The 16,344-nt window shown below is 32.4% G+C and overlaps 1 protein-coding gene across 1 annotated transcript; it reads left to right on the top strand.

Annotated features, from left to right (window-relative positions):
* The first annotated feature begins 4,086 nt into the window (after nucleotides 1-4,086).
* On the top strand, nucleotides 4,087-15,399 carry LOC100178559 (sodium- and chloride-dependent glycine transporter 2-like). The gene is made up of 12 exons (XM_026839794.1): nucleotides 4,087-4,297; nucleotides 5,785-5,916; nucleotides 7,816-7,977; nucleotides 8,393-8,537; nucleotides 9,079-9,256; nucleotides 9,775-9,912; nucleotides 10,610-10,963; nucleotides 11,777-11,917; nucleotides 12,674-12,776; nucleotides 13,048-13,154; nucleotides 13,432-13,626; nucleotides 14,154-15,399. The coding sequence occupies exons 1-12, from the start codon at nucleotides 4,156-4,158 to the stop codon at nucleotides 14,316-14,318; spliced, it is 1,962 nt and encodes a 653-aa protein (XP_026695595.1). The 5' UTR covers nucleotides 4,087-4,155; the 3' UTR covers nucleotides 14,319-15,399.
* The last annotated feature ends 945 nt before the right edge of the window (nucleotides 15,400-16,344 follow it).

The raw sequence follows: 16,344 nt of genomic DNA, 5'->3' as shown, positions 1-16,344 counted from the left end.
GGGTGCGTTCTGTTTTATACACCTCGTGCAGCAGCTTATACAAGTTATACCATGTTTGTAGCCAAATGTTACTTTGTGCTTGGGTAATTATTTTTGGGGGATTTTTACCTATATGACTGATAGTACTGGCTTATCGGTTAAGCGATTTGAACAAGTGTAGTAATATACCTGATTTACTGACCGCGCACCTCTGCGAATATTTTTTTTAAAGAAACAAGGGAGGGTAATATTTATTTACCCTTATTGAGCAGGTAATCGGTCATATGGAACCTTTTTTTGTCGAACAGTTGGTCTTGTTAAACACGTAAATGATTAGAAGGTTATTTTCGTGGAACAGTTGCTCTTTTGTCTTTGGGCGACTTTTTCCGCACATGTATAGTAGGATGGGGGAGGATGGGACACTTTGACAGACGAGACTTTTTTAAATTTATTTTCACGGAACCCCATTAAATTATAATCATAAAAATAATGTAAGAGACTTATTCGGCAGTATTATCACGACTTTACAAAGCCAATTCCTTTTCTTTAAATACTAAAACAGATACAGTATAGAGTGGAGGAGATGGGACACCTTTTCGTTCTATTTTCTCGCCCCAGCTGGTGGTAAACAAAGAACATTCAAAGAATTATAAAACTATATTCTAACGACTCCCATATACCGTTGTTAATTGTTTATTAAAACATGATCAGGATACTTTGGTATTTAAGGCTTAAGGTGTCCCATCTTTCCCCACCCTTCTATATGTTAAATAGAAACAGTTTGTTTAAACAGGTAAAAAAGTGCAAAGTAGTATAAGGTGCTAATTCTAAATGCTCGCTAAATCATAGTAAAGCCGATATAATTTTATAGTTTGCGAGTGTGAACATGGCCTACTAGAGATACTAGAGATATCTGTAGCATGTCGTGGTTCGAACCAGTATATAAACTAGTTTCACAGAATCCTAAAAAAGAACATGCATAATTCGTACAGTTTAATTTTATCCCCCAAAAAATAATTTTAGTTTTGTGAAAAAATGCAATATAAACATGAGGAAAGTCGACAGGGGTAAATATGACATAAATTTGGTATAGAAACAACGAAAACATATCGTTTTAAAGTTATATATATTAGAGTGGGGGAAAACAGGACATCTTTAGCACATAATTCTCAAATATCGTGATCGTGTTTTTAACATTTAACAAAGGTCTGTGGTAGTCAGTCTAGTTTTATAAATATTTAAGTTTTCTCTGTTTATCACCAAATGGAAGGAAACTATATATGACAGTCGTTTAATTTCGGTAGGTTAACTACAGCAGAATAAAGTTAATATAAAAATATTTTAATTCTCCCCATTGTTGTTTTGTAAGTTTTTATTGCCAAAATTTAAAAGGTTTGCCTTTAGATTAATAATTTATACCCAGGAAATATTTTAAACATAGTATACTGATATAAAAACAAGAAATACATGAAAAATATTATAAAAAAAAAACAAGAAATACATGAAAAATATTATAAAAAAATTCAGTGACAGTATTATTTCGTGGTATTTTCGTGTACTTCTACGAATAAATTCACTTACTAATCAAAATTTAAAATGATTTTGAACTGTCCCGTCTTTATGTGTGATTTCGACTTTGTAAAATTACACCTGCTGTGTGAAATGCGAATCTCTAAATAACTCCCCATATATTTTAATATATTTGTTTGAATTGTATCAATTAATAAAGAAATTATATTACTAATTCCAAGAAATGATATTCTATTACTAATCGTATATCGACTAAAATCGTCATGTATTTTGAATTTGAAAATATTAGGCAATATGTGCTTAAGTGTCCCATCTTCCCCAGTACACTATAGATCAACATAAGGCAAATATTCAGTTCGTATTTTTAACAACATATACTTGCTGCTAGTATTAATCGCCAACGTAAAGTAACCTGTTCATTCATACTGTTATGGACACGCCTCCGAGCACACCCGCGACAGAAATGCACTGGCATGTCTTGGCCACGTGACTTGCGCAATGTGCCGCAGTCAGCGTGATTTACTATTAATTGTGTAGCATTGCATGCCTTGGCCACGTGACTTGCGCAATGTGCCGCAGTCAGCGTGTTTCATTATTAATTGTGCCGTTATGTAGTAATTAGTGTCGCTATGTCGCGATTTAGTGCCCTTTATATACGTGTGTGCTCGCCTTAGTTTTCATTCTACAATTTGGCGTCTCAATACAAACCCAAGAACACAACACATACTCTAAGTCAAAATACTAATTTATTCCACATAAACTCCCAGCTTTCATTCTATCAAACGAGATTTGCATTCGAATTTTTTTTACATATAGTAGGGTGGGAGAAAATGGGACACTTTGTCAGACGAGACTCTTTTTTAATTTTCTTTTTACGGACCCCCATTTAATGATAATCAAGAAAATAAGGTTACAGAATTATTCGACAGTATTATCACGACTTTATAAAACGCCGGTCAAAGCTTATTACTGTTTTTAAATATTAAAAAAAATATATCAAATAGAAACAGTATACTTTGAACAGGTAAAAAATGCGAAATGGTAAGGTTTTTTTTAATTCTCGCTAAATCATAGTAAAGTCAATGATTTTTTTAGTTTCGTGTGCAAACGATTAAACTAGTTTCATACCTTCATAAAACAGCCTTGAATATTTCGTACAGCAGTTTGATTTTGTCTCATAAAACTAGTTTTCGTTTTGTAAAAAAACACTGATATAAAAGCATGAAGAAAGTAGGCAGGGGTCAATATGACTTTAATTTGAGATAAAAACAACAAAAAATATCGGTTTAACGTTATATATATGAAGTTTACATGGCAAAGAAACTAGCACAGCATGTTAAACTCGGTAGGTTAACTACAAGTTACAGAATACTGCTAATGTAAATATATTTCAATTTAGAGTCCCATCTTCCTCCACATTGTAGTTTTGTATGTTTTCATTGCCAAACTCTGAAAGATTTGCTTTTAATTTAGTTATTTATATCTCAGGGGGTTTTCAACTATAGGGTACTGATATAATAAAAAGATAATATTTTGAAAATATATTCGAAATATGGTCATTTGCACTTGGTGATAATTTATAAGCAGTAGCTTGTGCCAAAAACAGAGTAGTAATAACCAATTTGTAGCAAAAATAAAAATATTATCAATAGTTATTATTGATTTTCTGTTTTTACAAGTTCATATACATTTGTAGGATACAATATTTATCCATTGATGTTCGAACATTACCCATTGTCGATCAAACAATACCAATTGACTATAGCAGTAGGGCAAGAAAAAGAAAGTTTAGACCTAATTTTCAAAGCGTACAGTATTATTTCGTGTTATTTATATTCCTATTTATAAATACACATAATAATCAAAATTAACAACGATTTTAAACTGTCCCATCTTATCCTGTGTGTTTTCAAATTTGTAAAATTTCACCTGTTGTGCGGATCACTAAATAACTCCTCGTGTGTTTTATTATAGGTATTTTATTAAATTGCTGTCAATTAATAAAGAAATGATATTACTAATTCGTGGTATTACTCAAAAACCGTCATCTATTTTGATGTTGGAAATATTTGGCAATATGTGCTTAAGTGTCCCATCTTCCCCCATTGTGCTATATTAAAACATGTGATTTATTTGTTTTGGCTCTGTATCGATTTCAAGCACCAAATAAACACACACCGATTCACGTACCGTGAGATCCGAAATGGCGGACACAATCGCCATTTCCTTTCCCGACCTTACAGACAAGCGAGAACTTTGCCGCTGGAGAAAAAGGCGCAAATTGATAAAATAGAAAAGTAAGTAATTGAGGAAAAAGATTTTATCTAGGCTCGGTAACTTTCCAGCTACAGCTACCAATACACGGTAAAAATGAAAACAGTTTTACAAGCGTTAATTTTTTGAGTGTAAAGTTTTATATATTAAGTAGTATAATGTATAAATGTCTATTTTCCTTAGTTTACGAGTTCGTAAACTTTAACGTTTAGTAATAAAGTAATTTTAAGGGGTTAACAATTAAATAACCCGTATATTTGCGAATGCGTGAGCGAAAATATGTTTGTAAGTTAAACAGCAATATTTTCAGATTGGTTGTACACATTCTCTGAAATGCTATGTTTACATATGTTTTAATCCTAAAGCAAGACAATGTCATCATTCAGTACAAGAAGCAGTCTTGAAAGATCAACATGGCCGAATAAATTGGAATACCAGCTGAGTTTATTCTGTTACGTGTTGGGACTTAGTAGTTTTTGGAGATTTCCCTACCTAGCTTATGAAAATGGTGGAGGTATGTTGCATTTTGTAAATTATGCAATTAAATATTTTTAGTATTGACTAATGTGAAATTTTGGATTTAGGACAATAAACAGCAGTAACAGTTGGTTAATATAAAATCAATAGAGTAATGGGAAAAGGGTTGCTTATATGATAGGTACCCCACAAGAACACTTGCATAAAATGATATAGAAACACATTTGTTTCATTATTCGGCAACATGACAAACTGGTTAGCACACCTTGCTCTAATTCAGACAGTCTCATAGGTAATGGGTTTAACGTTCATCACTTCTCCATTATGGGCGTATGTGTCCTTGGCAAGACATTTAACGGCATCTGCTCCAATCCAGGGGCCACTAATGGGCTGTCCAAATTATCAGCCATACCCCCAAAAATAGAACTCACAAAGTAACATACATGGTAAATCATAAGCTGGCACAAGGTGTTTGAAACCCTGTGTTATAACTGTCGTTTTTTGGCCAGACCAGGATAAAGCAAGTTACATTTATTCATTCATTTATTCATTAGGTTGTAAACTACTTTTTAGACCCTAGCGTATTGGTGTTACTGGACAGAAGTTTTCGAAATTGTCATTTTGTTAGTGATTTATAAAAAAAATCGTATTTTAAGCAATTTTTTGTGCTTTAAAACAAAACTTATGGGAATGTGTTTTTATACTGAAATGCCCCCAAATAAGGTTTTAATTTTAATTTTAAGCTTTTTATAATTATGGGTAGTCTGTTCGTATCTCAATAAAAACTGATTAAAATGGTCACATAGAGAAACGTTTAGCTTTTATTTCTCCAGTTTATAGTTTTGTTTGATACTGTCTGGTATTTTTTGTGTATCAGCTTGTGATGTAAATATATGATCATTAGTTAAATAGCTATTTGTTGTTGCTAACTTGCTAGTTGCTATTATTTATTATAAAAACGCTGTTTATTATGAAATAAAAGGATATTCTAGTGGTACACAACAGAGTAGCTCTAATTGCTTAAAGTCTAGAAATACAGGAATGCCATTTAAAGTATAGTGTACACTAAGGGTCATGCTTGACTAGTCAAGTGTTCAAGCCAAGGGTGTACACTTATGTCTGAATCAGCCTTCTTATCACGGCTATGGCAATGTGTGATAAAATGGTCGCCTAATTCAAACAGTGCACTTGTGCATTAATTTAAAAATAGATATAATATATACATACACATGTTTAACTTTTTACTAATTTGAGTAATTTTGACAATTTTTAACATGTCCTGTTTATTAAAATATCTTATTTAACGAAAGCATTGAGCAGCTTTTACATTATTATGTATACTGTTCCACATGCTTGGTCTAAATTGGTGTGATTGCTGAATTTGCTGATTGGGTAGAGGCGTATACGGTATAGCGACAGGTGCCTCAACTTGGAAATGGTCTAAAATTGTGCATGAGGCACACATGAGTACATTGTTGCTAATATAAAGTTTTATTTAAAGCTTAACTTACAATATGTTTTCAGCACCATTTGTATACGCTTTTTTACTCTTGTACATTCTTGTTGGCATTCCTCTGGTGTTTCTTGAAATGGCATGGGGACAATACAGCAATCTTGCACCACTACAAGCTTTCAGAACCGTCCCAGTCATGCAAGGTTTGAAGAATTATGATTTTAAGTTTTTTTAAAAATATGGTATTACCTTGTAATTAGGAAGGAACAGGTTCAGCATAAAACGGCTCAATTAAGCTACATAAAATATAGGATGATCCATAAAAGATTTTGAACCACAGTCGTTACACATTTGGTTTTAAATGTTTCATGTATTTTATTATATCCTGTATAAATTATATATAATATGTTTTAATCGCACCAGGTAGAATTAAATGTGTTAGGTTGTAAGCTTTGTAGAAATACCCTAAACATGCTCTTTTTGGAATATGTCATGTTTATATTAAAGATAACTACCGTTTCATAACCCATGTTTACTTTCAAACAAAACATACTTAGAGCAAGCAAGTTATTATTTACTAGTAATATGACCAACAGTTTAATGCCTGGGGCTACAGTATACCCTCCGCTGTGGGATTTATTAGCACCAGTCAGACCTGTGTAATCTAGTAAATAAACGTCACTTTTATTTTAGCTCATGTTACCAAGTAGATTGAAATGTTTTCACTAGTGTGGTTTAAGTAACACATTAAAAATCAGTAATTTATAAAAAAAAGTTTAAAACCTCGTACAGTGATGTATTGTTTGTTATTTTAGAGTGCTACCATGTTTGTTATTCATTTTAATATTATTCTAATCCTAAAATCACACATCTATGATTATACAGTCATTGCCTTCAATAATAGATAAGTCTGTGAGTCTGCCAATGGGTACCCGAGTTAATAGATAACAATAAATTTGTGTATTAGGATAATTAACTACATGTACAGTAATAGTAGCTTTAGAATAACATATTAAATAATATTTAAAATTACAATTAAAAACACACTTAACTATTCAATTTACCCTATTTTATTCAGTATCTGTTTTAAGAATATCCAAAAAAACAGACAATTTTCCCGAAATAGGCCTGTATAATTATAATTAGTTAGTTAATATGCAAAATCGATAAAAGTATTTGATAAATCACAATAAAAAAGCTAGAAATGCAACCAAACAAATCATAGAATGTTAAACAGACCTACTAAATATATCAAAAGTGTTTATAAACTTCCGTAAGTTTATTTATATGAAGTTAGTTAAATTTTAAAGTTGCGCATTATATCACACTGAAAAAAAGTTTATATATATATAAATATATATATTTCAAAATTCCAAATTTTAACGGCCCATTTAATAAGATCGTCCGCTACATAATGTGGTTGATTTTTTAAACGGTGTTAACTACACAGTCACTAGTCAGTACACACCATAACATTTATAACCATTAAGCAATTGATATTGTCGTTGTTTACAAGTTAACCTGTCAACACCCCCACTTGCATAATGCTAAAGAATATTTTCGTTGTCTTGTAGGCCCACTTTTGCTGTGTTAAATTATTCATGATCAAGTGCATAAACACACAACTGTCCAGCCCACTATAGACTACACACACCAACACAATGTATTATGAGATTGTTTATTGACAAACACGTTGCTTTATTATTTGTATACATAATACATCTACCCACTGCTTGAGTGCTACCCACACTACCCAACACATGATCTGATGCTCATGATATCAAAAAAAACAAACACTCAAAATCATACAAATATATAAACCTTAAACATTCTTACAGAACAAACTATTTAATCGCCTACTTCTAGACTTTTAGACTATTTTATTGTGAATAAAATTTGATCCATGTATATAATAATAATAATATATATGATTATAGCGTTTAGTAACACAACATGTTGATTTAAATATTTAAGTTGGTCAACAAAGGATTTAGGCTATTTAGCAGTTATGGTCATTAACCTTCTGATAACACAACTTGTGGTTGTGGCTCATCGTCAAAAGTTTTTTGCTAGCTTAAAATTAAATTTTATTTAATTCACAGGTATTGGAGTTTGCATGCTGTTTTTATCATGTGCAGTGCTCTTATACTTCGGTGTGGTGTCTTATTACATCCTGGTGTATCTTGCATCATGTTTTTCCAACCCCATACCATGGACAACATGTGATCACTCATGGAATACAAGGAAGTGTCAAGAAATCTTAAGTAAGCTATTTTACTTCCGTGTACGATGCTAAATTATTTCTTGTTCGTTCCTAAAGATTGTTCTGCTTTTATTTCACAGAATTATGCATTCGTATTTATTTGCATTTTTAATGCACGGACGAGTACTGTATTATTCCCATTCAGCTGTAGTTTAAAATTGTACCTTTTTCTTTCATTCTGACTATGGACCATGTTTACTTGCAGAAAATTCTAGTTGCCAGTCAGCTTAATAAAATGCAAACACCATCATATTAACTTCCTTATCTGAATGTATTAACCCAACTGTTGTATTTAAAGTGGGCAATAAAGTGCTGATGCTAAAAAGCTAAAGTGATTTGTTTCAACTTTTACTTACGCTTATGTTCGTGGTGATAATTTAAAAAGTTACAAAATAAAAATTTGTAATTTATTTCAGATCCGAACTGCGCCTCACAAGGCCATCTTACTTACAGACAAGGAGAGGGATATGGAATTGTTGAAAATGGTGAATTTATCAGGAAAAGTGTTTGTAATTACACTGCCGATGGAACGCACACCTCGCCTGCTGTAGAATATTGGACGTAAGTAAAACAGTTGCTTACTTGACATTTTTATCCTCATATAAAACACATAAATACTTTACACACACACATAATCATATACTTTATTTTTTGTTCAACTGTACTTAACAAGAAATTAAGCAGACCATTAAAAAGATACCAAACCGAAAAATACCTACCGAAAAAATTTGGCTAAAAGTTTCAGAAAAATAAAATGTTTCTTAAACTCATAAAATCAATAGGCCTACCAGATACCGAGTAAATTACCTTATTCCTATATTGAAGAATTTTAGTTTCATGCTACATAATGAATGTGTCAATCGGTATTATACGTAGTTACTGTAGTAGTTACTGTGTAGTTACTGTACCACCAACAATGTATTTACATTCAGCCTGTTTAAAGCTGTTTATGCATCTATATGCCAAGGAAGCTGTTTTTATATAAATTTAAAAAAACTACTGGTAAAAATGAGTTCAAATTTTGTACTAAGTTTTATTTGAGGGTCAAATTATTATGGATCCGCAATTTTAGCATTTTTACCGTTTTTACTTTCTTTCTTAGCAAGAACTTAGTGAACAACGATGCAGTGTGCAACAATCTACCCGACATTGATCGAATTCTGTTTGGATCTACAGCGCAAGTCCTTGCACCTCCAATTATCATCATTTCTGTCTTTCTTGGAATCCGGTTTCTCTCCGGTGTGATAGCGATGGCAAAACATGTTCAGTTCACTGGCAAGGTTGGTGACTTGGCTGAAAATATTAAATTTATTCTGCATTTTACCTTCAAACTGTGAAAACGTGTTAAAGCTTAATAATGAAGAGGCAATGACGTATATTTATCATACACCTTACAAACAAGAAAACCTAATTTTTAATTTTGTTTACAATATTTAATTTTAATATCATTATTATTACTTAAATAATTCTGCTTGCCAGTTTGGAATACCAAATAGTAAATAATAAATACGTCTTCCTTAAAGTCAGAAATAGTTTCTAAGCTTGACCTAGCTAACCAGTTTGAAATGATTGTTGTTTTTTTATAATATATTTACATTATTTAGGCTCTGCGAAACATTTGCTTTAAGCCACTTTACAATTTTAGACCTGCATCCCTCATTAAAAGCATGATGTATATTTGTTAGTGTTACTTAAATTCGATTGTTGGGCATCGTAATTTATCTGTTATTTTATGCACTAACACACATATTTACCCACGAATTATAATTAAATCTAAAAACACCATGCAACTTTAAAGGTGGCTTATCTATTGAGCACGATACCTTTTGCGGTCTCTGTCATGTTACTGGTTCGTTGTGTAACTTTGGATGGAGCAGTGAATGGAATCATTTATCTTTTTGTACCGAGTGATCCGATGGCTTTCATTTCACCCAAAGTAAGAAATTTACCTCGGTTGGGGTAAACAGTTAATGTTTATTGTTTTATTCTCTTTCATCATTTCATTTACATTTTGGTAGTAAACAAAGAATATTTACAAAATTATATAACCCTATCATGCGACTTTTTTTTTCTTAAAATAATTAAAATTTTAAAGTGATTATTATTGTGAAATTTATTGTACCCATGGTGGAAGATAGATTCCTAAATGTAATAATTATAATATTTATTTTCTAAAAATAGATGAAATCAATATGATATGACAAATTCAAATAATGCAAAATTTATAAAGTTTATAATAGTTATTTACTGTAAGTTTTACTTCTATGTAGCCCATTTGATTAAAATTCGTACTCCTTGAGAATAAGTGTCTGTAATTTGATATGATACAGTTTATCAAATAGTTAAACATTATACATTTGTTTATCAACTGTTTCATATGCTGAGTTAAACACCTTTATTTAAGGTCGTTGACCTTAGTAACATGTGATACTCAAATGTTAAACATGTTGAATACAATGTTTCTATATGTTTTTATGTATTAAATAACTGTGGCGTTTATATTAATTATTATATTTTGTGAATTTATGGGTAATTTATTATTGAATCACTATCGTTATTGTCACTGGTTAATTGTAAGTTAGCATGAGCATTTTTCTAACAATTTATTAAGAGCAATATTTTATTAAATACAGCTTTGGAAAGACGCCGTTGGTCAAGTATTCATAACACTTTTAACTTCATGGGGTGGTCTCATAACATGGTCGTCATACAACAGATTCTACAACAAATATTATGTGGATGCATCTCTGCTTATCGGAGTGGCGCCAATTCTTTCAATTTTATCAACGATTTCTGTATTTGGGGTAGTTGGTCACCTGGGGACCATGACACTACGTCCCGATTTATCCAAAGTGCTTTCAAATGTCAGCGGACCTATGGTTCCTTTGGTTATGTATTCGGAAGCATTATCACAAATGTGGGGGGATGATCTTCCATGGAGTCTCGTCGTATTCATATCAATGTTTTTATCATCGGCTACTGCAATGGTAAGTTTGAATGTGATGAAACAACCTATTCCTAAAACACTATTTCTTCTTTATCTGAGTGTAATCAAAATCTTAGGTTTTGACGGCCATTTTTTTAGTTTGAAATGTTCGTTTTTAATAAAAGTAATCACTGCACAATGAAATAAAAAGTTTAACAAACAATGAAACAACATTTAACAAAGGGTTTAAATATTAAAAGTTTATGAAAGATTCACCTTTCAAATACTAACTTCTATTTTCTATTGGATACACATAAGCAAAGATTGAAAAATGTTTAAAACAAAAAGACAGAATAAGAAATCCCATCCATAGTTCAAAGAAATCTCACCAATCATTCACAGTGAACAGTTTAAGGGACACACTTGTAAATTGTAGAAGAAGTGCATTACTGTAATACACAATGTAATTCCAGTATATACTAAAATCAATCTTAGTTTTTAGTTTGTTGAAATATCGAAACTGATGTATTACAGCTTTGCATGTGCTGTCTGGTGTTTGTGGTTTGTGTAGAAAAAACAATATACCGGTACTTATGGTACAAATCATATGTACTTTACTGCTCACAGGGTTATAGAAAAAAACACCACATATTCGGAGAGCATATTCAAATACTAGAAATTATATAGGAATTCCATTGATTGTGATTTGTAGATTAAACAAAAACTTTTGGAAACATTAGAATCATGTGACACTTTAATTATTTACCTTAAGTTTAATAAATCACTCTATATGTTTTATTTTTCCCACCCAAGTGATTTACATATAATATATATATTAACATTCTTTTCCATCTAATATTTAATTTTTTTTTAGTTTCCATGTTTGGAATGCATCCTCTCTTGTATTTCGGATTCTGTGAAAATCTTCCGTAAACTGATCCTTCGCATCATCACCACCATCTTCCTCTTGCTCATCTCGTTTGGAATTTACTACGGACTACCTTGTCTCTTACAAGTAAGATTTAGCCAAAATAAGTTTAACAATTTCTTTTGTATAATATATAAATTAAACAACTAATTACAAACTTCCACAGTTACGTAACAGTAAGGCAAAAAATGCAAACAAACACAACATTGAGTTGTGTCCCCAAGTCCCATACCAGCATGGCCTGCACTACACTACTTTACAAAATGTTTTACTTGCAGCCTATGTAAAGTTTTATAAGATTACATAGCAGATCGATAACAACACAATCATGTATATTTTAATTTTTGGTACTCAAGAGGTAATGGGTTCAAGGCTCGTTGCTGCTACCATTGTTTGTAGGCATATATGTGTCTTTACACTTAACGGCAATTGCTATAACCCCTGGTCACTAATGGGTTGTTCGAATTGTCAGTTACACGTAAAACATAAAGGTTCCCAAAAAAAAAACAATCACAACGCTACATTCTTGGAAACTTGTAAGTTGGCACGATGTGTGTGAAACAGAACACCTTGTTATAAGGGCTGTCATTTTCCGGCCACTCCAGGTTAAGGCAAGTTACACCCATTCATTTACTTATTTCTATTTATTTTTTGTAAAGATCACGGTTTATATACTTCACATGCCAGTGATGCCACATGTGTAGAATGCTGCCAAATGGAATACACACACACTGACATGCATCATATATGTCTTATGTGTTCCAGAGTTAAATATTATTTATAGCAATGAGTCCCACCCAATGCATGCCACACATTCATATTTAATCCACTTTTATCTCCCAGTGGACAGGATTGCAGATGATTGAATTCTTCGACACATTTTCCCTTCCATTCTGCTTCATCATTATAGCTCTTGCGGAACTTTTGCTTCTCTCATATTCATTTGGTAAGTTACGTTATACATTTTTATAGGATAAAATTTGTGATTTTACTAAATTTGTTAAACAACAAGTATTCAGGTATACCCACCGCTGTCATTTTGAGCAGACACTAATTGTCACTCGTCCATGCATAAAAACAGGAAAGCAATAATCCCCAAAATTACATACATGGGAGTAAGGGCACAAGAGGTGTATGAAATAGAACATCTGTGTAATAAAGTTTCCCTGTCATGTGATAAATTTTGTGTTTTTTAAGTAAAAACAAATTTTCTACAGGATTCAAACTTCTTGGCACGAACACAAAAGCAATGACGCGAAACGCTTGTCTTAAAAGTCATTTCTGGTCAGTCATGTGGGGAGGTGTCAGCCCACTTGTTTTACTGGTGAGCTTATATTTTGGTATAATTAAACACAAACAGTGTGAATATACAACAACTAGCGAGCACAACATTAATCACTTACATCTGGAGACGATGGATTATGTCAACATATATAATATTAACTCCTAACTTTAACGAGAATATCGTTTATTATAAAATGTTCGTAGAATGTGTTATGCCAGAAGATTCACTTTTTCAACTATGCAATACAGCAAAACTTGAAAGACATAATTTTTTTAAATAACATATTAAATGTCTTTTATTCAATTTACGCACGCAGGGTTGTTTAGTATATTCGATAGTTGGCATTATACGTGATGGCGTAGGTAGCATGGGACCTCGATTATATCTTCCACACAATGCAACAAATGGATGGACGTTGGTGGCCGGAAGTGTGATGGTTGGTTTTGTGTTCCTTGTGCTCATACTGGTAGCCATCATCCGTGTTTTGCAATCTGGTGGACCATGTATTGGGGTGAGGATAATAATTACTTTATGGTGGTTTAAAATATGTTTTGGTAGCATAAAGTTCTATTTTAATTTCTTTAATGACATAGATTGGGTAATGAATTAAATATGCGTAATGGTTATAGTTCAAAGTGGGTGCAAGTCCAATGTAAATGGTTTGCAACAGAGAACAGACCCATGTTATAACTTGTTAAGCTGCCAGAGAAAATGAGTAAATATAATGTGGTAATATTTTATAAATTAAAAACAGTTTAATTAATTTAAAACTTGGTATTATTTTTCAGTGCTTATGTGCATTTTGATGTACCTTGATTTTAGAAAAATTTTGTTGCGATATTCATTAAATTAATAGTTAGTAATTGTGTATGTTAAAATATCATCTTACTAACTATTCCTACTGCGTGCATTTAACATGAAATAAATTGTGTTTCTGATAAAAACAATCCTATCAAATCTAATATTGTATATAGCCTTTTCATTAATTTTATAAAACCTTAAAATATAAGTTTTTTATTTTTGTGTGTTAACTTTCAGCGATTGCGTAATTCGTTCACCCCACACATGGGTACTTCACCCAGCAACGGGGGTGGTGACATCTCGCATGGCAACGGGGAACTTTTCCTCAGTGATTACACAAGTCACAGGGAGAGAGGGGGGATTGAAATTCTCATTGATGAAGATATCGTGACAAGTGTTTAACAATACACCCTCTGTGATGTCATAATACCGCTGAAATTCGAACGCTTTTGGCTTTGCGGTGTTCGCCAAAAAGACATTTTCAAAGACGTAACATTTGACTAATACCTACCAGCTAAAACACAAATCCATTATAATCTCAATTGGGCAAGCCTCGTGATTAAATCGTGCGCCTATTGGCTGCTTGCCATCATGCGAATGACGCTAACCAATCATCACTTACCATGCAGTATGGTACAGTAACTAAATTATTGTGAACAACACAACTACGCTGATGTGCAAGAAACCAGACCAATCATCTCCATACTTCTTGCGTGTCCACACTTTTCAACTCTTGCCAAAAATTAACTCATATTTCCCACCAGATTAAACTCGCCTTTCACCAAAGACGGTTAGAAACTTTTTATATTTTATTTTTCTCCCACTTTTCTGTATTCCCTGCCCATACCTTGGATGTTGCAACCATATTTTATCGCATTGCGTTTGCCTTCATTTCCTCTTGCAGCAAACGCCACATAAGCAAGTATTTAAAACTCGCCTATATTGTAACTGTATTTTAACATGCCATTTTTTACCACTTTGCGCCTGAAACTGAGCTAAAATGAGCAAAACATAAGCCCAAATTTACAATTACAAATTCTGTGTACATTTACCATCCCAAACACGACAATTGATTTTCTACTTACTGTACATATCACACGATCAAGCAATTCTAAGCGTTATGTCGTTTTTATATCCCAATCTTGCGGTGCTATAGCTTTGGTACGTTGTTTCCGTACACACGTTTTAAGTTTTACCTATGTATATACATATATTACAGCTTACACAATATTACAAGAAACGAGCGTTTGTGGGTCAAACTCATTACGTACATAATTTGAACCATATATTCCGCAGTATATTGCGTATTATTCCATATACAATTTTCGTTTGTTTCTTTGTGACCTGGTTATTTTTTTTAGTTTTACCAAAACGAACTAACTTCATATTCGAATAATTCTCGTTCTTTTATGTTTCCGAAGAACAGCTGCCTGCAATTTCTCCTGAACTGCTTCTAACCAAAAATAAAAATTGTAAAGAACAAGATTGTTAACTAATGAAAGAGGCAACGCAGAATTTATTTATAGGTGCAGCCCAACGTAAACTAAAATTTGAATATGGATAAAGATGCTTAATGTGACGTAAAGGTACCACCAAAACTGATAAAAAGGAAACAGTTTCTGAAAAAAAATGGCGGGAAAAACGCTGGAGTAAAATAGTATTTGAGCGTGCGAAAATGCACGGGATTAAAAAAATGTGAGTGAACTTTGATCGTTTCTTTTTTCTCACTATGTGCCAAAGGTGCCCCGTCTTCCCCCAACCTACTATTTAAAAACAATATTGAATTTAGTACGTGTTAATTTTTAGAATAAACCTATAGCTACAAAATTGACTATAGTATGGGCTATGCTAACTCAAGCGCTTTTTTAAACTAAGTTTTCAACATAAACGATCGATTTTTTTAAAAGATGGTACCAGTAGGAAGGCATAATAAACATTTAATATAAAAATGTATATAAAGAATAGAAGAAAATGTGGTGAGTTGAGCATAGTGTGTTGCAATGTTTAATCGAAAAGCTAAAAAATAACAAGTTTTACCGGCGCCGTGGCAAAGTGGTTGGTAACCCAGAGGTAATGGGTTCAAGGTTCGTCGCTGCTACCATTGTGGGCGTATGTGTCTTTGGTTAAGACACTTAACGGCAATTGCTACACAACCCAGTGGTCACTAATGGGTTGTTCAAACTATCAGCCATACATAAAAAAATCCGCTCAAAAAATAATCACCCATAAAGTAACATACATGGTAACTCGTAGGCTGACACGAGGTGCATGAACATCCGTGTTATAACGAATTTTGTTTCCGGCCACGCGAGAATAAAGTTACATTAAATTCAAGATTATGTTTTAAAATTTTCAAAATTCTCAAATAAAAGCATTTATTATACCCAACACTTTTTTCTTTAGTATAGTTTAGTAGAAACTAGAAATG

This window comes from Ciona intestinalis, unplaced genomic scaffold, assembly GCF_000224145.3.
Source record: "Ciona intestinalis unplaced genomic scaffold, KH HT000970.1, whole genome shotgun sequence".
Taxonomy (NCBI): domain Eukaryota; kingdom Metazoa; phylum Chordata; class Ascidiacea; order Phlebobranchia; family Cionidae; genus Ciona; species Ciona intestinalis.
This window is presented reverse-complemented; position numbering and strand designations above follow the sequence as displayed.

Coding starts and splice junctions, on each gene's coding strand:
- LOC100178559 (XM_026839794.1), top strand. CDS start 4,156: ATGTCATCATTCAGTACAAGAAGCAGTCTTGAAAGATCAACATGGCCG. Junction 4,298..5,784: donor AGCTTATGAAAATGGTGGAG/GTATGTTGCATT, acceptor ATATGTTTTCAG/CACCATTTGTATACGCTTTT. Junction 5,917..7,815: donor AACCGTCCCAGTCATGCAAG/GTTTGAAGAATT, acceptor TTTAATTCACAG/GTATTGGAGTTTGCATGCTG.